At 39.6% G+C, this 27,359-nt stretch overlaps 1 protein-coding gene across 2 annotated transcripts in view; it reads left to right on the plus strand.

The window, feature by feature from the left end:
* LOC126336770 (NFX1-type zinc finger-containing protein 1-like) overlaps nt 1-27,359 on the plus strand; it is a 448,808-nt gene that overhangs the window by 397,049 nt on the left and 24,400 nt on the right. For both annotated transcript variants that reach the window (XM_050000781.1, XM_050000782.1), the window contains one exon: nt 1,720-1,994. In XM_050000781.1, coding sequence (XP_049856738.1) covers nt 1,720-1,994 — 275 coding nt within the window. The remainder of the gene's footprint in view (nt 1-1,719; nt 1,995-27,359) is intronic.

The following is a 27,359-nucleotide window of genomic DNA, read 5'->3' on the forward strand; positions in this document are numbered from 1 at the left end:
GGATAGATCACTGTCCACTTCTTCTTATATATTCCCTTCTTGATAAGAGGAACCATACAAAAGTAGCAGTCACTGACGTAGTTTGTTGGCTCACGCCAGATCATGGGCACTGCAAAGGGCTTGAACGTGCTTTCCCATGCATCCAGTTCCTGAGATTGCTGGCACAAGTGTTGCAGATCACATATGGAGCCTAGGGTTTATCAAGATCACCTATTTTGCACCCAAAATAACAACTGTGAGCTTTTTTTAATCAGTGCAGTTATTTGCTGTTTTTGTGAAGCAAATGTCACTTCTCCACACACATAGCAAAATATTAATGTAGGTTGATTCTTACAAAGAAGAAAACAGCAACCAGCCACTATTAATACTGCTATTTATTTAAGTAAATAGCACTATTTACTTAAATAAATAGCAGTATTAATAGTGGCTGGTTGCTGTTTTCTTCTTTGTAAGAATCAACCTACATTAATTGTATACAGCCACGGTCTCACCATGTCAGTTTTAGACAAAATAGCTTTATAGCAAAATATGTCAGTACTGTTAACAAAAACTCGTGGCATTTTTGTCCACTTCAGTAGCAGTCAACTTGAACAACTGGTAGTTAATCTGGAAACAAATGTGCAAAAATTATTGCATGCATCAATACAGTCACTGAAGTTGAAGAGGGAGGAGACAAAAATAGCACTAAAATTGGTATCAAATTGTTTATATCCAAAATATTGCACACAAGAAAGACCAGGGACAATACTATAATCCATTGTTACTAGTTATTATGACTTTGACAAACCATTATAATATATGATTTAAACGTAACACAAAAATCCTGATATAATTATCTCACTGTAATGAAACAGTGTAAAATGAATATTAGAGCTGATTTTGAATTGCCTTTGTGATATTCGCGATCAGCACATTAGAATTGATAGGACTTTGTTGTTTTCATTAGATTTACATTTTCATTGTTACACAGTGTGATCCTAATGTATGACCAATTTCACCTTGATACATACTACTTGGGCCTTAACAGATGGACAGACAGATGGACAAAGTGATCCTAGTAGAGTTCTGTTTTTACCGACTGAGGTGTGAAACCCTAAAAAGGAATGAAATTATACACAAGTCATGCTGATGCTCTCAATTCAGTACCGGTTCCATGAGTGTAGAGTGACTGCAAGCATAATCTTTTCCTAAGGTAGATTCGTTAAAAAAAAATGCAGAGCAGGATGTTTATAACCAATGGAGGCAGTTTCATGACAATTCCATGGAATGAAATGAAGACAATCTTCAGTGTCTGCCTGAACAGATGTTGGGACAAAACAAGAGTAGAACTTCTTCAAGGAGTGGGGATTTTCCTGTTTGTAGTGTAGTTCTGTGTTCCCTGCCATTGTAAACCTGTGACACTATGGCTAAAGGTGCACAAAGGAATATTTTCTGCTATCAAAATTGTGAATTTTTAAATAAAAACATTCTTTTTTACAAGAATCACAATGCAATATAAATTTTTGTAGGCAATAAACAATTGAAGATCCATTTAAAACAAATTTCAACAGTTGTTTTCCCATTGCTAAGAAATTTATGTATTTTAAATCATGTCAGAATTCCCAGTGCAGCTGATCCAAGTACTCTTTTTTTTTTTTTTTTTTTTTTTTTTTTTTTTTTTTTTTTTTTTTTTTTGTCTGAGTTCTTATGAGTGGCGTTAGCTATGTTTCATTATTGCAGATTTGTCTACCTAGAAGACTGCAAACACACAATTGAATCTAAGGCACTGGACAAGTGGTTGAAACAAAAAGATGATGAAATATGTCTGAAAAGCTGTCCCCTCTGCAAAACACCAATAAAGAGAACCTTACGGTTCTTAAATTATTTGAAAAAGTCATATATGGACATCAGTAATATAAAGCAAAGGGTGTTTGGTAATCCTAGAGAAAATGTTGCAAAGAAGATACAGCTGGCTGCTGCAGTGAAAAGAATGGTCCTCCCATACAGAGTAAAAAGTAAGTATTGTAATGCTGACAGCAGTGATTTACTTTAACATGTGTGGGTCTTTTTGTATTTGATTACTGTCAATTCCATGTTCTTTTTCCCAACTAATCCTTGGAAGGCATATGGTGGCTCACTTGTACGATACTTTATTTGCATCCAAAAAGACATGGGTTCAGGTCACTGTCTGAACACTGAGGTGTTTGTTTCCTGTTGCTTTGAAAAGGACATGACCAATTCTCTTTTCTGTCCTCCCCCAGTCCAAGCTTGTACCCCATCTCTAACAACCTCATTGTCCAAGTGATGTCTGACAGCATTCTTCCTTCCTTCTGTCTTTTTTGCAAAAGGCTTATGTAACCATTAGTGGTTAACAGTATATGGTAATAATATTAAAAGAAAATTTCATTCATATATTTTTTTTAATTTGCAGGTTTCTAATAATCCAATTTTATAGAGATCTATCTTCTGTGAAGAAAGGGTGAAAAATATTACCCCTCTCATCCATATTCCCTTTCTATATTGAAAAAAAAGAAAAAGAAAAGCAGTAGTTCCAAAAGTTAGAAATGATGTTATCTGCTTTTGTGTGTTTTCATCAGTTATAGTACTATTAGCTTCTCCTAAAGATAAGCAGGCTGCTGGCTAGATCATCTGTTCCTTTGTGAATAGTCAGATAATTTGAAATGCGTGACACAGCAATACATATTCTGCTCCCTTCTGGTGTAACAATTAGTCACTTTGGAGAATGTTTTATTCGCTTGCTAACTATGAATTACAGAGAGAAATTGCTATAATTCAGAAGCTTGGGCATTATATGAAAAATCAGAAAGTAGTATTAGTACTGGTTCATGAAAATAGTATGAATGTAGCTGGAAGATAGGTACTGCAGAAGGGTTTGTAATTCTTTCAGTTTTGTGTGAAATTGATTGCTATATGGGGTAAAGATAGAAACAAAGCAAGTATTGATTCCGTCTATCTTGACAATTTTTGTTGCCGTATGCACATAATCTGCTGGTCTGCAATGCTAAATACTCCAAATAAAAGCACTCTGTGGAACTTCCTGACAGATTAAAACTGTGTGCCGGATCGAGACTCGAACTCGGGACCTTTGCCTTTCGTGGGCAAGTGCTGTACCAAATGAGCTACCGAAGCACGTCTCACGATCTGTCCTCACAGCTTCAATTCTGCCAGTACCTCGTCTCCTACCTTCCAAACTTCACAGAAGCTCTTCTGTGAAACATGCTGAACTAGAACTCCTGGAAGAAAGGATATTGCGAAGACGTGGCTTAGCCACAGCCTGGGGAATGTTGCCAGAATCTGTCAGGAAGTTTTGTATCAGCACACACTCCGCTTCAGAGTGAAAATCTCATTTTGGAAACATGTCTCAGACTGTGGTTAAGCCATGTCTCCCCAAAATCCTTTCTTCCAGGAGAGCTAGTTCTGCAAGGTTCACAGAAGAGCTTCTGTGAAGTTTGGAAGTTAGGAGATGAGGTACTGGCAGAAGTAAAGCTGTTAGGACCGGGTGTGAGCCGTGCTTGGGTAGCTCGGATGGTAGAGCACTTGTCCACGGAAGGCAAAGGTCCCAAGTTCCTGTCTCAGTCCGGCACACAGTTTTAATCTGTCACGAAGTTTCATATCAGCACACACTCCACTGCAGATTGAAAATCTCATCCTAAAAGCAGTCTGAATTTTTTCTCCAAAATTATCCTACAAACTGAACAACTGGCTTATCAACATCCTATTCTCACAAACCAAATTACAAAATATGGGAAAGAAGTTCCAGAGTTATTGATGCTGTACACTTTCATGATTACTTCCTGTGTTCACAAGTAATTCACGAATTTGAGTTATCCATTATGACATACCACTATAGTCCTATGTACTGTCAGCAGTCCTGAGACTGGTTTGATGCAGCTCTCCATGCTACTCTATCCTGTGCAAGCTGCCCTCCAATGCTAAATTTGTGATCCGTTGATGCCTCAAAACATGTCCTACCAACAAATCCCTTCTTCTAGTCAAGTTGTGCCACAAACTTCTCTTCTCCCCAATCCTATTCAATACCTCCTCATTAGTTACTTGATCTATCCTCCTTATTTTCAGCATTCTTCTGTAGCACCACATTTGGAAAGCTTCTATTCTCTTCTTGTCCAAACTAGTTATTGTCCATGTTTAACTTCCATACATGGCTACACTCCAAACAAATACTTTCAGAAACGACTTCCTCATACATAAATCTATATTTGATGTTAACAAATTTCTCTTTTCAGAAACGCTTTCCTTGCCATTGCCAGTCTACATTTTATATCCTCTCTACTTCGACCATCATCAGTTATTTCGCTTCCCAAATAGCAAAACTCCTTTACTACTTTAAGTGTCTCATTTCCTAATCTAATTCCCTCAGCATCACCCGATTTATTTTGACTACATTCCATTATCCTCGTTTTGCTTTTGTTGATGTTCATCTTATATCCTCCTTTCAAGACACTGGCCATTCCATTCAACTGCTCCTCCAAGTCCTTTGCCATCTCTGACAGAACTACAATGTCATCGGCGAACCTCAAAGTATTTACTTCTTCTCCATGAATTTTAATACCTACTCCAAATTTTTCTTTTGTTTCCTTTACTGCTTGCTCAACATACAGATTGAATAACATCGGGGAGAGGCTACAAACCTGTCTCACTCCCTTCCCAACCACTGCTTCCCTTTCGTGCCCCTCGACTCTTATGACTGCCATCTGGTTTCTGTACAAATTGTAAATAGCCTTTTGCTCCCTGTATTTTACCCCTGCCACCTTTAGAATTTGAAAGATAGTATTTCAGTCAACATTGTCAAAAGCTTTCTCTAAGTCTACCTTTTAGTATCTCCGGGATTCTTCCATGTATACAACCTTCTTTTATGATTCTTGAGCCAAGTGTTAGCTATGATTAAGTTATGCTCTGTGCAAAATTCTACCAGATGGCTTCCTCTTTCATTTCTTAGCCCCAATCCATAATCACCTACTAAATGTTTCCTTCTCTCCCTTTTCTTACTGACGAATTCCAGTCACCCATGACTATTAAATTTTCGTCTCCCTTCACTACTTGAATAATTTCTTTTATCTCATCATACATTTCATCAATTTCTTCATCATCTGGAGAGCTAGTTGGCATATAAACTTGTACTACTGTAGTAGGCATGGGCTTTGTGTCTATCTTGGCCACAATAATGCGTTCACTATGCTGTTTGTAGTAGCTTACCTGCACTCCTATTTTTTTATTCATTATTAAACCTACTCCTGCATTACCCCTATTTGATTTTGTATTTATAACCCTGTATTCACCTGACCAAAAGTCTTGTTCCTCCTGCCACCGAACTTCACTAATTCCCACTATATCTAACTTTAACCTATAAATTTCCCTTTTTAAATTTTCTAACCTACCTGCCCGATTAAGGGATCTGACATGTCACGCTCCGATCCGTAGAACGCCAGTTTTCTTTCTCCTGATAACGACATCCTCCTGAGTAGTCCCCGCCCAGAGATACGAATGGGGGACTATTTTACCTCCGGAATATTTTACCCAAGAGGACACCATCATCATTTAATCATACAGTAAAGCTGCATGTCCTTGGGAAAAATTACTGCTGTAGTTTCTCCTTGCTTTCAGCCGTTCGCAGTACCAGCACAGCAAGGCCGTTTTGGTTAATGTTGCAAGGCCAGATCGATCAATCATCCAGACTGTTGCCCCTGCAACTACTGAAAAGGCTGCTGCCCCTCTTCAGGAACCACATGTTTGTCTGGCCTCTCAACAGATACCCCTCCGTTGTGGTTGCACCTACGGTACGGCCATCTGTATCGCTGAGGCACGCAAGCCTCCCCACCAACGGCAAGGTCCATGGTTCATGGGGGGGGGGGGGGGGGGGAATACTGAGTATCAGCATATAATGCCTTTTATGGAAAAAATAAGAAATATCTAGTGAAGTAAAACAGTGAAAAAATATTTAAAAACATCTTGAGGATGAAGTTGTGTGGAAGGAGCAAACGTATCCCACTGAATGGAAAATTAGTAGACTTCCTTCGATATTGGTGATCCAATTTAACACTGTTACTACTGCCCAATGACTGGGTAAATTTCTAACTCGGTGTTCATGCCAAATGATTGACAGGTCATAGAGTATGCTCCAATAACTGGCTGCATTTCAGACAAATCCTTGACTAGACTAGAGGAGGACACAAGAAGTGGATACACAATATTTATTTTAATGTAATAGATTGTGATCAGTATTATGATGATGATTATAAAATATTTAAAAATTTTGTAATTTCCTAACACATGGAGCAAACTCATGTTGTCTCAGTTGATCTTTGCAAAAATGTTAATTACTATGTCAATATTGAGCTCAGTACACCAGTGGCTATGCAGTACAGCAAGACCAGCAAATCTTCTATAAGAATGATAATGCAGGGATACAGTTCAGTATCACAGATATCTATGAAATCAAGGACAGATTCAGGAATTTTACTAGTTTTAAATTCCTTCCCTAGTAAAGATATCCATAAACTGCTTGCATACGTCCATTGCTTCTCATAAGAGATTTTTTACTGCAAATTTATGCAGTAGACTAGTCCTTAAATTGAAAAGATCATTTACGTCTGAGGAAGGTCTTTCCTTCAATGGCATTCTCTAACAGGGGAATTTACAAAGATCTTTGAAAGTATTCTTAGTGCAGAGAGTAGCTTATTAATATCTTAGTCTCCTGTGAAGATATAAGTGTGGTACTATCATTTTCACATCCAATTATTTGATGAGCTCTTGAGTTTCAAAGAATGGCTGCTAAAAGTTGGAATCCCCATCTTCTCTTTCTTTCTTTATGATGCTTGCAGGCACCTTTCGTTTTGAAGAGAGATGGAGAAGGAAACCTGGTTAGTGTAGTTCACACCTTATCTAGTACACCACCCAAGCAGGCAGCAGAGATAAAGAATTCTAGTATACCACCCAAGCACTCAGCAGAGATAAAGAATTCAAGGGAGTGTAAAGTCTGCAGAAGGCAGTGGGTTTCAGATACAGTTGTTCTGTCACATCCCAATGAAATTGTAGAGGCCATTGCATACTTTCAGCAAAGTATGGATTTGAAGTTTCAGTTGGTTGTCATGGTGCCCAGTGTCTGTAACAGATTTTCTGCAGTGGTATTTTGCCAAGTACTTCTTTAAAGACATTATGTCTTTTTGTGAAAGTATTAGTGAATGCTACAACATTTCTTGTTGTTGCTGATGTATTACAATAAACAGTGGCCATCAAAGACTAAATGGTTGCTATAGGTGCAATGTTTTGCATATGATCTGCTTGTAAATCCTCTAGAACAGATCTTTTGAATCAGGGGTCATAGCTGCGCAATTGTCACTTGCCACTTTTCTTCAGATAAAAGTTAAATTTTAGTATGGAGATCTTCGACTATACATACTACAGCAATTCCCTTAGATGGTATTCCTCATTATTATCTTCATGACAAATCCTATGAGAATTACAAAATGTAAGGAAATTCCCGCTACAAATTCCTTCACAGAGATAGTAGAAAACAAACTATACTACTCAGTTTAAAAAACATCAGTGCTTTCATCAAATGTAATAGGGAAGAAATCTGCCAATCTTATTTTGGCTAAAGTCATGTTTTGAATTTCCTGTTTGCAAAAGTACAAATCCTTGTGATCACAGGCCTGTTTTGATGACTAGCTGATGATAACTGGATACATTCTTGATTCTCCATAATTTACAGAAGAAAAAACGTATATACACTGATGGAAAAGAAATCACAACATCAAAAAATAATTAATATAGAGTAATGAAATTTTTGGAATACAGTTGCCTGGGAAACATGTTCAAGTTAGTAACATTGCAAGATCGCAGGTTAATGTAGGTGCAAGATGAGCTTTTGCAAATGTAAAATACTGCTATATTAATAACAGATGTAACTGCCAGAATGTGGACTGCAAGCTTGCAAACGTGTATGCATTGAGCTGTACGAGTGCCGGCTGTCAGTTTGTGGGATTGAATTCCATGTCTGGTGTACCTGTTAGGTCAATATAAGTACAGTTAATACACATTGTGGATGTCGCTGGAGTTGTCGTCTGATGATGTCCCGTACATGGATGTTCGGAGACAGATCTGTCAATCAAGCAGTCTTAACGTTTTAGATGACCTGGAGTGTGATGCAAAATTGGATTGCATGCAAAATTCAAACCTCTCTCACATCATTTGACTTACTTGATATGCATAGCCGATCTTCTTCTTTGGATAGCCGGCTATGACGATTTCCAAAACCTCCTTCTCCGAAGAAGAATGCTGGTTACGGGAATTTATCTGACTCTCTATCTCTCTACTCTTGAAATACGTGGATACCCGCAGAATACTATTAGTTTAACGTTGGTATATTTCAACTTCCACAAAGAACGATTTCACCACTTCTCACATAAATATTTGAATGTTTGCAAGTCAACCGATTCGTCTAGCATTAGATTCGATTAAATACATTTTTTAGTGTAGTTTTTGTGACCACATAATTATGAACATGTCTTACTTCTATCAAGTCCAACACATGAAGTTCAATTAAATGTCTATAATCAATTGTTCATTTTTATTTAACAATAATCACAAACACTAAAACAGCAAGGAATACTACATGAGTATTTCTTGCTCTTCTAATACAACTTCCGCAGCACGAGTGGCAAACACTTGTCGATGCCGTTTGACCGTCCCATCTACCTTGTGTTCGTGACTCCTTTCCAGCCTGAACACATAAACATGTGTCGCCCAGAATGTATGTTCTCTCACACTTATTTTTAAAATATCGTGTGTTCGAGATGGTAGAAGGACTAGTGGTTCTGGAATTTACACGGAAATTCTAGGAAACACTACAGCAGGTCATGGCAACACATTGACACTCTGTAGAGATTTTACATTACAGGCAGATGTGGGTGAGTTTTATTCTGTTGGATAACACCCCCTGGAATGCTGTTCATGAATGGCAGCACTACATTTTGGATCACCAGACTGACATACAAATTTGCAGTCAGGATGCATGGGGTAAGCATAAGAGTTCTCCTGTAGTCATACAAAATTGTACCCGAGACCGTAAGTCCAAAGTTCCAATGTGTCTAGCACACAGACAAGTTGACTGCAGCGCCTCAGCTGGTCTCCTCCTAACCAACACATGGCCATCACAGGCATTGAGACAGAACTAGCTTTCATCAGAAAACTCCATAGACCTCTGCCCTGACCTCCAATGAGCTCTCGCTCGACACCACTGAAGTGGTAAATGGCGGTGGTTTGGGGTCAGTGGAATGCACGCTACGGGGTGTCTGTCTCGGAGCTGTCCTTGAAGTAAAGGATTTGTAACAGTCTGTTGTTTAACTGTGGTGGCAACTACTGCTCAGATTGCTGCTGCCGATGCAGTACAATGCACCAGAGCCATAAGCCAAACACGATGTCCTTCCGTCTCAGTAGTGCCATGCGGTCGTCCTGAGTCTGGTCTTCTTGCGACACTCGTGTACAGTTGCTACATTCTTGCCAGGTCTTTCTGCAGTATCGCCAAAGGAATATCTAGCTTCCCATAGCCCAGTTACGTGACCTCATTTAAATTCAGGGAGCTGTTGATAGTGACACCTTCGTCGTCTTACAGGCATTCTTGACTAATATCAACTCACAATGTCCAATCTCAAACGTAACGAACACCCACAACTATTACAGTGTGTATTTAAAATGAACCTGATTTGCCGCCTCACAGTGGCACTAGTAGTGCTACTCTTGTGGAACTGGTGCAAAATTTGAATAGATGTAATCTTTCAGGTGTAGGAACACACCTACCAACTTTTGTTTATATTGCACAACAGCTCGTCAGTGTTGTAGTTATTTCTCCATCAGTGTAATATGGGAAATCCGTGATGGACTAAAAATACTGAGAGTAATAAATGTAACACAATAAAGTTGATGATGAGCTGTTGGTAGGCATGTGAACAAGATAGTCAAGTTAGCAGGTACATTGGTCATCACAAAAGGGCAAATTTTGTGGACTTTTATGTGTTGCACGTACATGGTTTGTAGTGTAAAATCAAAGATTATGACCTCCAGAACTCCTTGCTAACTTTGGGGGAAGACCAAAAACTGTGAAATTTTAGCACTTATTTCAGTTTTTTCTTTATTACTTTTTCCCTTGTGTCTTACAACATAAAGGGCTCTCCCTTTCTTATAGACCATTTAGTTTCTTACATTTAGTACTGGTTAAATGTATTTTTCCACCACTTACTTCCAGATATATAGAGCTTAAAAGGAATGACCAAGTCTACAAAGAAGTAGTAAACTCCAAGTGTGTAATTGATTATTGACATTATGAATAGTGGGGTTCTCTTGAAAAAACAGCTAGGCAGCCTCAGAAGTGCTACCCATGGTGGTGTCCAGTGAACTGAAAAGCGCATTGAAGTCAGGGTTGGAACTTATGAAAATCAGCTTTGAATTTTGTTGTTTGCCTTTGCTTTATACACTGAAGCAACAAAGAAACTGGTATATAAATGTCTATTGAAATAAAGAGCTATGTAAACAGGCAGAATAAAGCATTATGGTCCACAAAGCCTATATAAGACAACAAGTGTCTGGCACAGTTGTTAGATCGGTTACTGCTGCTACTGTGGCTGGTTATCAGAAGAGATCTCCACCGCCTCTTACTCTTACAGACTTATGGACAGCCCTGCAGAATTCACGGTATCAATTCCCCCCCAGCACTACTTCAGACATTAGACGAGTCCGCGCCATGTCCTGTTGCAGCACTTCTGCGTGCTCGTGGGGACCCTACATGATATTAGGCAGGTGTACAAGTTTCTTTGGCTCTTCAGTGTGTATTACCAACCAACCATTATAAATTGTAAAGATGGAAAATTCCTTCTGAAACACTCTTATATATAACACTCTTATATATAACACATGGTTTTTGTTATATACAATGTATATTTTATAAAAATTCCCTTTATATCTAACAGAATAATATTTCTTAAAAACTAAATGTATAATTAATAAATGCAAATTACAATTAATGAAAAAATGTAATTGAATCTCACATAAACAGATACTGCCTTGACTTCTTTGGTCTTTACTACAAGTCAAATTGAACATTAGCATCTTCCTCCTCAGCAATGATGTCATCAGTTAGGATTTCCCCATTCTCAAAATGTGCCTCAGCATCCTCCTCTTGAATTTTCTGGTGCAAGGCTGATGACAGAGCATCAGAGCTCTTCTAATTCTGGAGCTGCAGGGCCCTCGGCTACACTACTTCATAAATTTGCAAGAAATGACCTTCAATAAAGAGTCCAAAGGTGTATTTTTCATTGTTATGGAAATCACTGCACCTCTTGTCAGTGTCCTCCTGCAACTTAATTGTTAAAACAATTGTTGTTCCTTGAACCCTTTTACATAGCCATTTTTTGTCTTTGTTTGTTTGTTTTTTTTTTTTTTTTTTTTTTTTCTCTCTCTCTCCTTGTAAAGCATTGCAGGACAGGCATAATAATTTATATGTAGCATCGACACATTGATGTAGAGTTCAAATTTTTGTATGTCATGCACTTGTTATGCCACAGGGACATTGTGCATTCTGGTATGATCTCTTCCTCTAGCTTGCACTATACATCAGCATGATAGGTGGAGCAGAGGTGGAAGGAAACTTTTTTACATATACTACAGATGATTCATAAATTGAACAAGAAAGAAAAATTATGTCATATTATATAAGAGAAGCAGAGAGGAAAGTGTGAATAAACAATAAAAATTTTATAGGGCACATAGTAAAGGAAATCATGCCCAAAAAAAAAAAAAAAAAAATACTGGGCATACTTTTGACACTGGCTGCGAGCATGACAGATGTTTGGTGAGAAGCACTTAGTATCACTGATTTCACTAAGAAGAAACACTTTAGATTACTATACTTCACTATTTGAGGCGATAGGAGAAAGCACTTTGTCTTTTCTGTTGCACTTATTCGCCGTCTTGTTCGCCTCCCAGAGGTCCATCAGGAAGGCCAGCTGGTCGGTGCCTCCTCGCTACGATGGCTTGTGCCGTCATGACGAGGATCCAGAGTGTCGCCAGTCAATTGGGTTATGGAAATGGGTTGCAGTCTGGGGCGGTGATTGCTTCCACTGTGATGTTTCCCAGTGCTGTTCTGTTGATGTGGGCCACCATCTGCTGGCGCATTTCCATATGTTGGTGGCAATCCCACTGGTGAATCGGTGCTCAAGTGTGTCGGTCATGGCACATACATCACTTGTTACTTGCGATGAGTTTTATCTCCTCCAGTCTTTGGTTGGTTGGTACCGTCCTTTTGACTATTTTGTACCATGTCTCCTTCGCATGTTTATGCAACATATTTTCCGAGGCGTTTCCCCATATTTGTTTCCAATTGTATTGCGGGAGTTTGTGTTCAATTTTGTTTTTTGCCAGCTTCCCCCTGAGGGCCCAGTATATTCTCTTGGCTGTTCTGTGGCTGGGTTCGCCACGGTGTCCAGAACGTAACTTTCGTTGGCGTAGTGCCGCGTGATGTGTCGCATTCTGAAGGGAATGTGTCTCGTGTCGACTGGCGCTTCTTCTGATGTGGGCTTGTCTCCTGCAATTATCTTGGCTATGAAGCTGTCAGGGTTATTCTCCTGGAATGCGAGTGTTAGTTTTGGTAGAAAGGCTGCACATTTGGTCTTTACATCCACCAGACCTAGTCCCTCTACTTTCTTTGGCAGCGAGCACGTTGCTCGCGCCACTTTGAATATATTTCGAACTCACAACAGGTAGTACACTGCATTCGTAAGTGCTCGTGCAATTTCGGTTGGGATGCTTAAGATTTGCACAAGGTACCATGCTTTCAACAGGATCATCATGTTTATCAGGTCTATTATCTAGGGGATTGTTAGTTTCCGGTTTGTTTGCTGTCTGGAGAGAACACTTATGGTGTGTAGCACATCTCTCCAGTTGCATGCGGCCTTTCTAAGTGGACAAGACTGTATAAATATTCCAAGAACTTCATGGCTTTCTGCTATTTTGTACCACTGCCTGTCTGGTTTGAGACGTTGATTACCTATCGGCAGTAGTACTGTTTTTCTGGGGTTGGTTTGGGCTCCTGATGCTTTTTGGAAAGTGTTCACGATGGTTTCTACTCTCCCCATATCTTCCTGATATTCAGTTAAGATGCCTAGGTCATCAGCTAGGCTATACATGCTATTGCTTTGTCTCCTACGGAGAATCCTCTGATGTCATTTGTGAGTTTCCACAGCAGCGGGTCCAGTGCTATAGCGAATAGAGCCATTGACAATGGTCATCCTTGCCTCACAGATCTGTCCAGTGTTATCTGTTTTGTTTTCCAACCATTGATTATTACTGTCAATCTTCCAGTACTTAGTATCTTCTGGATGATTGTGATGAACTTTTGCCCAAACCCGAGTCTGTTTAGTGAGTCTATAAGGTTTTTGTGATTGATGCTGTCGAAAGCCTTGTTGAAGTCCATCGAAATTATGGCACCTGTGCTACTGGTGGTGGCTGCCTGTGCTATTATGTCCCTGTAGGTGCATGTGGCGTCAAATATATTTTTCCCTGGTATTGCACATGTTTTCCACAGACTGATGCCTTTCCTCATCGCCGATTTCAGGTTGTTTGCGATGCATTTCGTTACTATTTTATAGTCGGCATTAAGGAGCATAATCGGACGAAACTCTTCCATGCAGTGGGCGGCTTTCTTCTGAGGGATGAGGGTTATGGTCCCTTCAGTCAGTCTAGGTGGAAGTTCCACCCCATTGAGTATCTCGTTCACCATCTCCGTGAATTGCACTCCTTGTACGTCCCAATATGTGAGGTAGAACTCGAGCGGGATGCCGTCGGCGCCTGGTGCTCTTCCTCTGGCACTGGTCTTAATCGTTTCTTCGATGTTGATCTCGTCAACATTTTCTGTGGTCAACGCCCTGTCTTCATCTGTCAGCATGCTCCTCCTCTGTTGCAGAATTTCAGTAGTTGCTACGTCGTATGTCGCTTCTCAAGGGAACATGTCTCAGAAATAGTCTCAAACCCACCCTCTAGCATGTGAAGTTGTTATCATATCCATTATGCTATGCAACCAGACTATATAAACCAACTCATTTAACGCTACGATAACGTTGGAAGCTGAAGAAGTGAATTAAAATTTGTGCTGTGGCAGGGACTTGAACCTGGGTCTTCTTGCTTACTAGGCAGATAAGCTGACCATTACACCACCACAGCACTATGGTCAACATAGATGCACGAACTACCCAACTCAAATACCCAAATTAGAGACTTAAATGTCTCGGGGAAAAAATTAATTTAAGGTCTATACGATCACAAAAATGGCCTTGCTGTGCTGGTACTGCGAATGGCTGAAAGCAAGGGGAAACTACGGCCGTAATTTTTCCCGAGGGCATGCAGCTTTACTGTATGATTAAATGATGATGGCGTCCTCTTGGGTAAAATATCCCGGAGGTAAAATAGTCCCCCATTCAGATATCCGGGCGGGGACTACTCAAGAGGATGTCGTTATCAGGAGAAAGAAAACTGGCATTCTACGGATCGGAGCGTGGAATGTCAGATCCCTTAATCGGGCAGGTAGGTTAGAAAATTTAAAAACGGAAATGGACAGGTTAAAGTTAGATATAGTGGGAATTAGTGAAGTTCGGTGGCAGGAGGAACAAGACCTTTAGTCAGGTGACTACAGGGTTATAAACACAAAATCAAATAGGGGTAATGCAGGAGTAGGTTAAATAATAAATAAAAAGTAGGAGTGCAGGTAAGCTACTACGAACAGCCTAGTGAACGCATTATTGTGGCCAAGATAGACACAAAGCCCATGCCTACTACAGTAGTACAAATTTATATGCCAACTAGCTCTGCAGATGACGAAGAAATTGAAGAAATGTGTGATGAAATAAAAGAAATTATTCAGATAGTGAAGGGAGATGAAAATTTAATAGTCATGGGTGACTGGAATACGAGTGTAGGAAAAGGAAGAGAAGGAAATGTAGTAGGTGGATATGGATTGGGGCTAAGAAATGAATGAGGAAGCTGCCTGGTAGAATTTTGCACAGAGCACAACTTAGTCATAGCTAACACTTGGTTTAAGAATAATGAAAGAAGGTTGTATACATGGAAGAACCCTGTAGATACTAAAAGGTATCAGTTGGATTATATAATGGTAAGACAGAGATTTAGGAACCAGGTTTTAAATTGTAAGACATTTCCAGGGGCAGATGTGGACTCTGACCACAATCTATTGGTTATGACCTGTAGATTAAAACTGAAGAAACTGCAAAAAGGTGGGAATTTAAGGGGATGGTATCTGGATAAACTGAAAGAACCAGAGGTTGTACAGATCTTCAGGGAGAGCATAAGGGAAAAATGGTCAGGAATGGGGGAAAGAAATACAGCAGAAGAAGAATGGGTAGCTTTGAGGGATGAAGTAGTGAAGGCAGCAGAGGATCAAGTAGGTAAAAAGACGAGGGCTAGTAGAAATCCTTGGGTAACAGAAGAAATATTGAATTTTATTGATGAAAGGAGAAAATATAAAAATGCAATAAATGAAGCAGGCAAAAAGGAATACAAACGTCTCAAAAATGAGATCGACAGGGAGTGCAAAATGGCTAAGCAGGGATGGCTAGAGGACAAATGTAAGGATGTAGAGGCTTATCTCACCAGGGGTAAGATAGATACTGCTTACAGGAAAATTAAAGACACCTTTGGAGATCAGAGAATCACTTGCATTTACATCAAGAGCTCAGATGGAAACCCAGTTCTAAGCAAAGAAGGGAAAGCAGAAAGGTGGAAGGAGTATATAGAGGGTCTATACAAGGGTGATATACTTGAGGACAATATTATAGAAACGGAAGAGAAGGTAGATGAAGATGAAATGGGAGATACGATACTGTGTGAAGAGTTTGACAGAGCACTGAAAGACCTGAGCCAAAACAAAGCCCCGGGAGTAGACAACATTCCATTAGAACTACTGACGGCCTTGGGCGAGCCAGTCATGACAGAACTCTACCAGCTGGTGAGCAAGATGTATGAGACAGGCGAAATACCTTCAGACTTGAAGAAGAATATAATAATTCCAATCCCAAAGAAAGCAGGTGTTGACAGATGTGAAAATTACCGAACTATCAGTTTAACAAGGCACAGCTGCACAATACTAATGTGAGTTCCTTACAGACGAATGGAAAAACTGGTAGAAGCCAACCTCAGAGAAGATCAGTTCGGATTCCCTAGAAATGTTGGAGCACGTGAGGCAATACTGACCCTACGACGTATCTTAGAAAATAGATTAAGGAAAGGCAAAGCTACATTTCTAGCATTTGTAGACTTAGAGAAAACTTTTGACAATGTTGACAGGAATACTCTCTTTCAAATTCTGAAGGTGGCAGTGGTAAAATACAGGGAGCGAAAGGCTATTTACAATTTGTACAGAAAGCAGATGGCAGTTATAAGAGTCGAGGGGCATGCAGCGGTTTGGAAGGGAGTGAGACAGGGTTGTAGCCTGTCCCCGATGTTATTCAATCTGTATGTTGAGCAAGCAGTAAAGGAAACAAAAGAAAAATTCAGAGTAGGTATGAAAATCCATGGAGAAGAAATAAAAACTTTGAGGTTCGCCGATGACTTGGAAGAGCAGTTGAATGGAATGAACAGTGTCTTGAGAGGATTATATAAGATGAACATCAACAAAAGCAAAACGAGGATAATGGAAAGTAGTCGAATTAAGTCGGGTGGTGCTAGGGAATTAGATTAGGAAATGAGACACTTAAAGTAGTAGTAAAGGAATTTTGCTATTTGGGGAGCAAAGTAACTGATAATGGTTGAAGTAGAGAGGATATAAAATGTAGACTGGCAAAGGCAATGAAAGCGTTTCTGAAGAAGAGAAATTTGTTAACAGCGAGTATAGATTTAAGTGTCAGGAAGACGTTTCTGAAAGAATTTGTATGGAGTGTAGCCATGTGTGGAAGTGAAACATGGACGATGAATAGTTTAGACCAGTAGAGAATAGAAGCTTTTGAAATGTGGTGCTACAGAAGAATGCTGAAGATTAGATGGGTAGATCACATAACTAATGAGGAGGTATTGAATAGAATTGGGGAGAAGAGAAGTTTGTGGCACAACTTGCCCAGAAGAAGGGATCGGTTGGTAGGACATGTTCTGAGGCATCAAGGGGTCACCAATTTAGTATTGGAGGGTAACGTGAAGGGTAAAAATCGTAGAGGGAGACCAAGAGATGAATACATTAAGCAGATTCAGAAGGATGTCGGTTGCAGGGTGGTGAAGAATCTTGCACAGGATAGAGTAGCACAGAGAGCTGCATCAAACCAGTCTCAGGACTGAAGACCATAACAACAACAACGAAGTTCATCCCCCCCTCTCCCGGGTGCAAACAAGGGCCCACCAGAGTGAATGGCTGCAGTGTGCGATACTTGGGATCTTAACCTTACATCACTGTTAGATAGTTTCAAAAAGTTGATCACACCGCTGGGGACCCGTGCTTGCTAGTGAATATAGTTGTATGTACTTTTGTATACACAGTGAGACAAACTTTGTTGCTCATTAATTTTTTCAGTGACTATATATACATACCTATACTCTGCTTTTGTCATTTTATCCATTGTGGTTAACAGTTATGGCTGACCTGTCACCCTTCATGTAATTTATAAAGTTGTTTGTTCTTTCTTAAGTCAGCACTTTGTCATGCTATCTTCAAATTTATTTATTTACACGTCTTGTACCATAGGAACAAATGTTGTTGTTGTTGTTGTTGTTGTTGTTCTCAGTCCTGAGACTGGTTTGATGCAGCTCTCCATGCTACTCTATCCTGTGCCAGCTGCTTCATCTCCCAGTACCTACTGCAACCTACATCCTTCTGAATCTGCTTAGTGTACTCATCTCTCGGTCTCCCTCTACGATTTTTACCCTCCACGCTGCCCTCCAATGCTAAATTTGTGATCCCTTGATGCCTCAAAACATGTCCTACCAACCGATCCCTTCTTCTAGTCAAGTTGTGCCACAAACTTCTCTTCTCCCCAATCCTATTCAATACCTCCTCATTAGTTACGTGATCTATCCACCTTATCTTCAGTATTCTTCCGTAGCACCACATAGGAACAAATTGAGGAGCAAATTTCCAAGGTCATGGAACATGTCAGTACATGAAATTACAACATAAAAGTAATAACAGATAAAAATAAAATGTTTATGAACCCAAAAAAAGACAATCCATAAGCTTAAGTAAACACAACCAACAATACAACAAGAATCAGCTTAATTTTTCAAGGCACTCCTTCATGGAATACAATGAGTGACTCACAAGGAAACTCTTCAGTTTCGATTTGAAAGTGTAGATTACTGCTAAGATTCTTGAATTCTTGTGGTAGCATATTGAAAGTGGATGCAGCTGTATATTGCATACCTTTCTGCACAAGAGTTAAGGAAGTGCGATCAAAATGCAGATTTCATTTGTGCCGAGTATTAACTGAGTGAAAGCTGCTAGTTCTTGGGAATATTGCCTTAACAAGAAATGACAGTATAGAATATATATATTGAGAAGTCAATGTCAAATATCCCGACTAACGCACAGGCGTTGACAAGAGGTTTGCGAACTTACACCACTCATTGCCCAAACTGCCCGTTACTGAGCCAAAGATCCTTTTAGGATGGGAAGTGTTACCCCAAAATACAGGGTATTTCAAAATGAATATATGGCTTTTAAGGCTTTGTAGCACATATTACATTCACCTTGCAATTATAAATAATACACCAAATGAAGGAGAGACTTAAATAGTTTTTCTTACAATTATTCAGTGTGAACACCGATCACACATGGAGTCGATAGGCGTGTTGTTCTGAAACATTGATCAGCGTGTCAGGAGTAACTGTTGCAGTAACACTGTTTCTAAGGTCAGATAGATCAGCTGGTATCGGAGGCACATACATATGATCGCGTTAGATTGTGTGTGAACATGGAGGTCATGCATAAAATGCTGTGTCAACCGGCCCCTTGCGCCCAATCCACTGGCCGGATACAATGTGATTTAACGAGTCATGTACTGAGTTATGCTCCCAAGTGGGCCATAGCTATAACACATCAAGGTAAGAAACATTAGTTACAGTTGACTCACTGAAAAAGAAAGGCCCATAAACTTTTCGAAGTGATATGTCTTGGGACTAAGTGTGAAAGACTTGCACTCGTTCAACACGTTTTTCAGTCACTCTTTGTCATTCCATACTCTTCCCATTGTGCACAGGTATACAAACATAGCTGTTTGAGTTGCTCTTTCATTTGGTGTATTATTTACAATTGTAAGTTGAACATAATAAATACTGCAATGCCTTAAAACTGGTATGTTCATTTTGAAACACACTGTATAATACCATACGACATAAGAGACTGAAAATAAGCAAAGCAGACTAATTTTTGTATTGAAAGATCACTTACTTCAGAACCTGTTCGCATAGTAAAAATGGGAGCATTAAGTCTTAGAACAAGATCCTGAATGTAGGCTTTCCATAACAGTTTACTATATATCTGAACACAAAAATATTTGAACTGTTCTGTGAAATTAAAACTTCGGGTTTTGTTGAATTGTGTATTAGAAACTGTAAAAACTGAGTCTTACTGTGATTTAGCATTAGTTTATTTTCTACAGGCCATGAACTTATGTCATGGAATGCACTATTGAAACTGAGCCAATGTCACACACAACATCCTTTACTACCAAGCTAGTGTCATCAGCAAACGTAAATGTTTTAGAATTACCCGTAATACTAGAGGGCTTATCATTTATATAAATAAGGAACAGGAGTGGCCCCAACACTGATCCCTGGGGTACCACCCAGCCCCCCTCCCAATTGACCGTACCCCACTGAGACCCCACATCACAGTGATTCTCAACACTGTGAATAATGGCCTTTTGCCATCTGTTGTTAAAGTAAGAGGTGGCCCAGTTGTGAGCTGCTCCTCATGTTCCGTAATGGTCTATCTTCTAGAGCAATATTTCTTGATCAACACAATCAAACACCTTAGTTAAATCAAAAAATATCCCTTGCGTTCAAAACCTTTTGTTTAATCCATCCAGCACCTAACAGAGAAGCATTTTCAGTTGTTAAAGGACTTCTAAAGCCAAACTGTATATTTGATAGCAAATTATGTTTTATAAAATGATCATTTATCCTTACATACACAGCCTTTTCTATAACTTAAGCGAACACTGATGGAATAGAAATAGGTCTAAAATTGCCTGCATTATCCCTTTCTCCCCTTATATAAAGCGGCTTTACTACTGAGAACTTTAATTGTTCAGAAAACTGACCATTCTTCTAGGAAAAATTAAAAATATGGCTAAATACAGTGCTAACATGTGCAGCACAGTACTTTAATATTCTGCTAGGCATTCCACCATATCCATGAGAGTCCTTAGTCTTCAGTGATTTAATTATTGACTCAGTCTCCCCCTTGTCAGTATCACAGTGGAGTATTTCAGACATCAATCTCTGAAAGGCATTGATTGAGTTATGATTCCCTGTAGAAACACAATTTTAATTTAATTCACCAGCAATGCTCAGAAAATGATTGTTAAATACTGTATACCGTATTTACTCGAATCTAAGCTGCACTTTTTTCTGGTTTTTGTAATCCATAAAACCACCTGTGACTTAGAATCGAGTGCAAAGTCAGTGGAAGTTCTGAAAAATGTTGGTAGGTGTCACCACAACTAACTTTTGCCGTCAAATATATGTAGCGCTACACAGCCATGCTTTGCAGGCACAAAGATAAATACTGGCGCCAAAACCTCTGCGTCAGTAAATAAATTTAAAGAAAAGGTGGAAGACGAGCTTTTTTTTCTCCGCCTCGAGTTTCGACCGCGGCATTTTCATACATTATCCAACGAAGTAAATACAAATTTCGTATTGTTCATCTTCAAATGTAGCAGCATTTCAATGTACTTCGAAAATCCGACTGGCAAGACTGTTTGGGATGTTTGTCAATATGGCCATCTCTACGTTCTGAATTTTTTCCTACCTGTTTGAAGAGATGGTTGCTAGTAGGAACTTTCATGAATTGTGAATCAGATGCAGTATTCTCTTCACCATAATAATAATAATACGAATATAAACAATTTGCCATGTATTCTTTCGTGTTTGCTGCTATCTCATTTAAATCCTGTCTGCCTAATAAACTACGAAACTATAGCGCGACAACAGCAAACGCGGAAGAATATACATATCATGTCATGTTTATATTCGTATTATTCTTATGCATAATAGTGATACAGTCAGAAATGAAGCATGGCAATTGACTAGATTTTTAAATCTAAGATGACTCAATTTCTGTGCAGAATGTAATGTACTAAAGAGACGTCTGCAAAGATTTTCAAACGGAGAAAAATTTTCGCTGAACTCTCGTCCAGAACATCTTCTATCATACGCAGTCTATTATTTGGTTCTTGTTGATCATTATCAAAGAAAGCAGCAATGTAAGTAACAACAAATAGCAGTCTCTAGCCATTGTTTCACTAATGAGACGATTCCTCTCCTTCCTGCATCTTTTTTTTTTTTTAAGCAGCGGTAGCGCGCACAAAAGCAAGCCACACCACGAGCAGCGACAGGCCATAAACACTCATTATCATAATGCGACACACAATGCATGGCACAGTACAGTAATCCATTTTCAGCATAGAGTGTCGTAAACACATATAACAAAGAGACCAGCACTTATCAGATCAAAGAAAAATAAGCAATCAGTTCAAACCAGACGAAGCACGTGAAAAAGGAAAGGTTCCCGTATAAATACAGACGGAGCGCTGACGGCCTGACGCATAGCAATGGCTACCTTGTAAATAAAGCTTAACTGCTGAGCTTACGACTCGAACCAAAGTACTGTAGCTGTATCGTCATTCATTCAACCTAAATTGTGTCTCATATTACAATGGGTCAACTTTGTTTTGATTTGGAGGTGCGGCCTAAAACTTTTCTCTCCCCTTGAATTTCGAGTCTCAAATTTCAGGTGCGGCTTAGATTTGGGAAAAATTTTTTCCCTTGATTTCAAGTCTCATTTTTCAGGGGCGGCTTAGATTCGAGTGCGGCTTAGATTCGAGTAAATACGGTATATATCTGATTTGTCAGTAACAGAAATGTTTTTACTATGAACTGACTGTATATTGTCGACCTTGTGCTGCTAGCAAGTCTCTCCCTTCACAACTCACCATATGGTTTTAATTTTATCCAGTGAATTAGATATTCTATTTGTGTACCACATATACTCTTTTCCTTCGTAATAAAATTGTTAAGCACCTTACAGTACTGTTTGTAATGGGCTGCTGTAGCTTGATTGTGACTACTCCTAACGTTTTAATATAATTTCCGCTTTGTACTACATGATATCCTTATCCCGCTAGTCAGTCACCCAGGTTGCCCTTTACTGCTAGTCCCCCGTTTAGAACATTCTAGTTGAAGCAACTCTCAAAGAGCATGAGAAATGTGTTAAGGGAAGCATTACATTTGTCATCTATGTTATCGGCACTATAAACATCCTGCCACTCGTGATCCTTAACGAGGTTTAGAAAACTCTCTATTACCACTGGATTAGCTTTCCTACACAGTTTGTAATTATATGTGACATTTGTTTGAGTACAAAAGCCTTTTAGTCTTAAAATTTGTGCATTATAGTCTGAAAGGCCCTTCACCATTTTATTAACAGACTGCCCATCTAGTTACGAAGAATGAATCAAAATATTGTCTGCGACTGTGCTACTGTTCCCCTGTACCCTAGTTGGAAAAAACACAGTCTGCATCAGATCATATGGGTTTAGGAGATCTACCAACATTCTTTTTCTTGCACAATCATATACAAAATTAATATTGAAGTCATCACATACAACTAATTTTTCGTAGTTCATATAAAGTGAACCAAGAGCCCTCTCTAGCTTGAGAGAATGCTCTGAAGTTAGAGTTATGGGACCTACAAACAACAACAATTAGAAGTTTAGTGTCAATAAATTCAACTGCCCTGCACAACATTCAAACATCTGTTCAGTGCAGTGCCGTAATACAAGGGTTGTTTGAAAAGTTCTTGGAATCACCACAAGAGGCCAGTGCTATTGCAATGAGTTTTTCACATGATATTCATTGGACTGTTGCCTGTAAACACATGCGACATCAGTACTCTTGGAAGAGAGCTGTGGTGGTGGTGGCTCTGTTTTTTCCCCGCATAGTGATTTGCGAAGATGAAAAAAATTGAGATTCGAGCATTGATTAAGTACATCTACATCTACATCTACATGACTACTCTGCAATTCACATTTAAGTGCTTGGCAGAGGGTTCATCGAACCACAATCATACTATCTCTCTACTATTCCACTCCCGAACAGCGAGCGGGAAAAACGAACACCTAAACCTTTCTGTTCGAGCTCTGATTTCTCTTATTTTATTTTGATGATCATTCCTACCTATGTAGGTTGGGCTCAACAAAATATTTTCGCATTCGGAAGAGAAAGTTGGTGACTGAAATTTCGTAAAAAGGTCTCGCCGCGACGAAAAACGTCTATGCTTTAATGACTTCCATCCCAACTCGTGTATCATATCTGCCACACTCTCTCCCCTATAACGTGATAATACAAAACGAGCTGCCCTTTTTTGCACCCTTTCGATGTCCTCCGTCAATCCCACCTGGTAAGGATCCCACACCGCGCAGCAATATTCTAACAGAGGACGAACGAGTGTAGTGTAAGCTGTCTCTTTAGTGGACTTGTTGCATCTTCTAAGTGTCCTGCCAATGAAACGCAACCTTTGGCTCGCCTTCCCGACAATATTATCTATGTGGTCCTTCCAACTGAAGTTGTTCGTAATTTTAACACCCAGGTACTTAGTTGAATTGACAGCCTTGAGAATTGTACTATTTATTGAGTAATCGAATTCCAACGGATTTCTTTTGGAACTCATGTGGATCATCTCACACTTCTCGTTATTTAGCCTCAACTGCCACCTGACACACCATACAGCAATCTTTTCTAAATCGCTTTGCAACTGATACTGGTCTTCGGATGACCTTACTAGACGGTAAATTACAGCATCATCTGCGAACAGTCTAAGAGAACTGCTCAGATTGTCACCCAGGTCATTTATATAGATCAGGAACAGTAGAGGTCCCAGGACGCTTCCCTGGGGAACACCTGATATCACTTAAGTTTTACTCGATGATTTGCCGTCTATTACTACGAACTGCGACCTTCCTGATAGGAAATCACGAATCCAGTCGCACAACTGAGACGATCCGCAGCTTGATTAGAGGTCGCTTATGAGGAACGGTGTCAAAAGCTTTCCGGAAATCTAGAAATACGGAATCAACTTGAGATCCCCTGTCGATAGCGGCCATTACTTCGTGCGAATAAAGAGCTAGCTGCGTTGCACAAGAGCTTTGTAAAGAAAGCCATACCAGCAAAGGACATTCATGCTGATTTCCAGAATACACTGGGGGACTCTTCTCCTTCATATTCAACTGTTGCCAAGTGGACAAATGAATTTAAATTTGGTCAGGAGATCTTAGATGATGATCCACGTAGTGGTCGGCCAAGATGTGTCACTACTCAAGAAATCATTGCAAAAGTGCAAAAAAATGGTCATCAAGGATCACCAATTGAAAGTGTGTGAAATTGCTCACACTTGCCACATGTCATCTGAAAGGGTATATTACATTTTAACTCAAGAATTAGAAATGAAAAAATTATCTGCAAGATGGGTGCCGCGACTCTTGACGTGTGGCGTCACACATGTGCTGTCGCCATGCCAAAATTACACGAACTAAGGTATGAATTGCTGCCACACTCGCCTTATTCACCTAATATGGCTCCACCAGACTTCCATCTCTTCCCAAAACTGAACTTTTTTTTGTAGATGAAGATTCACTTCACTTCAAACGAAGAATTGATGGTCGGAGTTGACAACTATTTTGCAGGCCTGGAGGAAACTCATTTTCAAGATGGAATCAAGACACTGGAACATCATTGGACCAAGTGCATTAATCTACAAGTAGTCTACATTGAAATATTAGAAAAGTTTCAGTGAAAAAATAAAAAGATTCAGTGATGAGAACTTTTCAAACCACCCTCATACATCTATGGACTCAAACGGAATATTGTTCTTTATGTACATGGCCACTGCCCCGCTCTGCAAGGAACTCCTTGAAAAACTGCCAGCCAATCTTTATCCTGGTAAATGAAGCTCTAAATTTCAAATTATTTAAGAGGTGCTCCAATATACCAGTAATGTCCAAGTCAACATCTATAAGCAAATCACTAACTTTATCTCTAGTCCCTCTTATATTTTGATGAAATATGCTAATTCCTTCTCTACTTGGAAATATGATGTCCTATGAAGGAGAGCCATTAGTTAGAGGGGCTTCCTTCAAGCAGGTATACCTATCAGCTGACTTCAATCTAGCCGGCCGGTGTGGCCGAGCGGTTCTAGGCGCTTCAGTCTGGAACCGCGCAACCGCTATGGTCGCAGGTTTGAATCCTGCCTCGGGCATAGATGTTTGTGATGTCCTTAGGATAGTTAGGTTTAAGTAGTTCTAAGTGCCAGGGGACTGATGACCTCAGATGTTAAGTCCCATACTGCTCAGAGCCATTTGAACCATTTGACTTCAATCTAAAAAAGATGCAGCTCTAACACCAAATATTACAGGAATTTTTCCATGAGTGATCCCACCACCACCCAGTACACTGTCACCTGTAAGCTTTGCCAACCTCCCTCTTGAGGTGCAGACCATGCCTAGTGAAACCCGATCTCCTGATAGACCCAACTGGCACCACTGCAATGTGACCCATGTCCTCTGCCATTAGGGCCTTCTCCAGCCCCATGTTAACATGCCTAACAGCCTCATTAAGATGAGGCTGATCATGATGCTGAAACAGTTTCAGTAAATTCACATTAGTGCCACCAGTTTGAGTAGCTATCTTTAACATGCCCCCACCTATCAGTATTATTCTCTGCTCCACCCACTATCACTACCTGATTCTTTTTTGCAAAACTCCCCTATGGTGTCAGTCGCCTGAGCCAACCCTGCACTAGGCTTCCACAATGCTGGTGACCTGGTACTCTCTCCCCAACACTTCCTGCAACTGCTAGCCCACACCTCTATCATGCGAACTACCTGGCAGCAGAACTTTCTTCTTCCTGGTAGACTTTGCAACTGACTGTGGCCTCCTAACTGCTGAGGACTGCTGCTTGTCTTCCACACCTACAGGTACAAGAGGCTCCTCTCCACTCAACTCTGACAGTTGGTCAAACCTATTGCAATACACAAAGTACAACTGTCAGAATACTTCCTCCTCTAGCTGCCTTGTTGCCAACTGCCAGTTCCCATTCCCCAGCACCCTGCACCCTCCACAACCTATCTAGTACCTCATTTGCATATTGCAACTGCACCTGAAGGGCACAGATTACCCCCCAATGAAAATACTTTGAAGAAATCCCACACTGTAACCAACTATTCACAAACCTACGACAAAGCCCACACTTCTCACTCATGGTAAAATTTCACCGTTACTGAAACAAAAACTAAAAGTCTACGTTACCTAAGTTCTGTTACATCAGTATAACTATTTACAGAACTAGCAATAGTGATCTTGAAATTCTCTCTCTACTAAGAAAGCAACAACTTTTATTGATACTACTGAACAACTACTAATACCAAACCAATAAAACTTCACAAAATTTATTAGCTAAAACCAAAAATTCAAGTGGCCTCTGGGACACTCCGTGAAGTTAAAACAGTGAAAGAAAATTTTACTGAAATATTTCACTAGAAACAATAAGAAAAGTCAGCTGAAAACTACCACACTAAATTCACTAAATGACTTTAACTCACAGAAAACTCTAAAAACACAGTGAGCAAATATTTCCAAAAGTTTATTAAACCGTTATTTCACCACAAACAGCACGAGACACCATTGGAAACAATTAAATTTAATAACAGTGTAACAGTGCACAAACAATGTAGTCAGAACTTAAAAACTGCTACAGTTGCAAATATTTGCCACAAAATGTAAACATACTGCTAATATTTGGATGTACGATTGAAAACTAACAAGTTGAATATTCGAATACAGAGCACAAAAAACTTTGACAGCACTTGGCTTTATAACCGCTATAGCTGCAACTGCATGCCCTAAGATGTAAACACACTACTGAGGCATGACACTTGGATGAACAATGTAAGCACACTCACGAATAACAGACCACTCGAGTCAATAACACGGAAATAAAAACTGAGATGAATGAAAGTCCACTAATAAGTTACTTTAACAGCAAATATTAACACAAATAAACTTTAAAATATGTAACTGAA

Source organism: Schistocerca gregaria, chromosome 2, assembly GCF_023897955.1.
Source record: "Schistocerca gregaria isolate iqSchGreg1 chromosome 2, iqSchGreg1.2, whole genome shotgun sequence".
Taxonomy (NCBI): domain Eukaryota; kingdom Metazoa; phylum Arthropoda; class Insecta; order Orthoptera; family Acrididae; genus Schistocerca; species Schistocerca gregaria.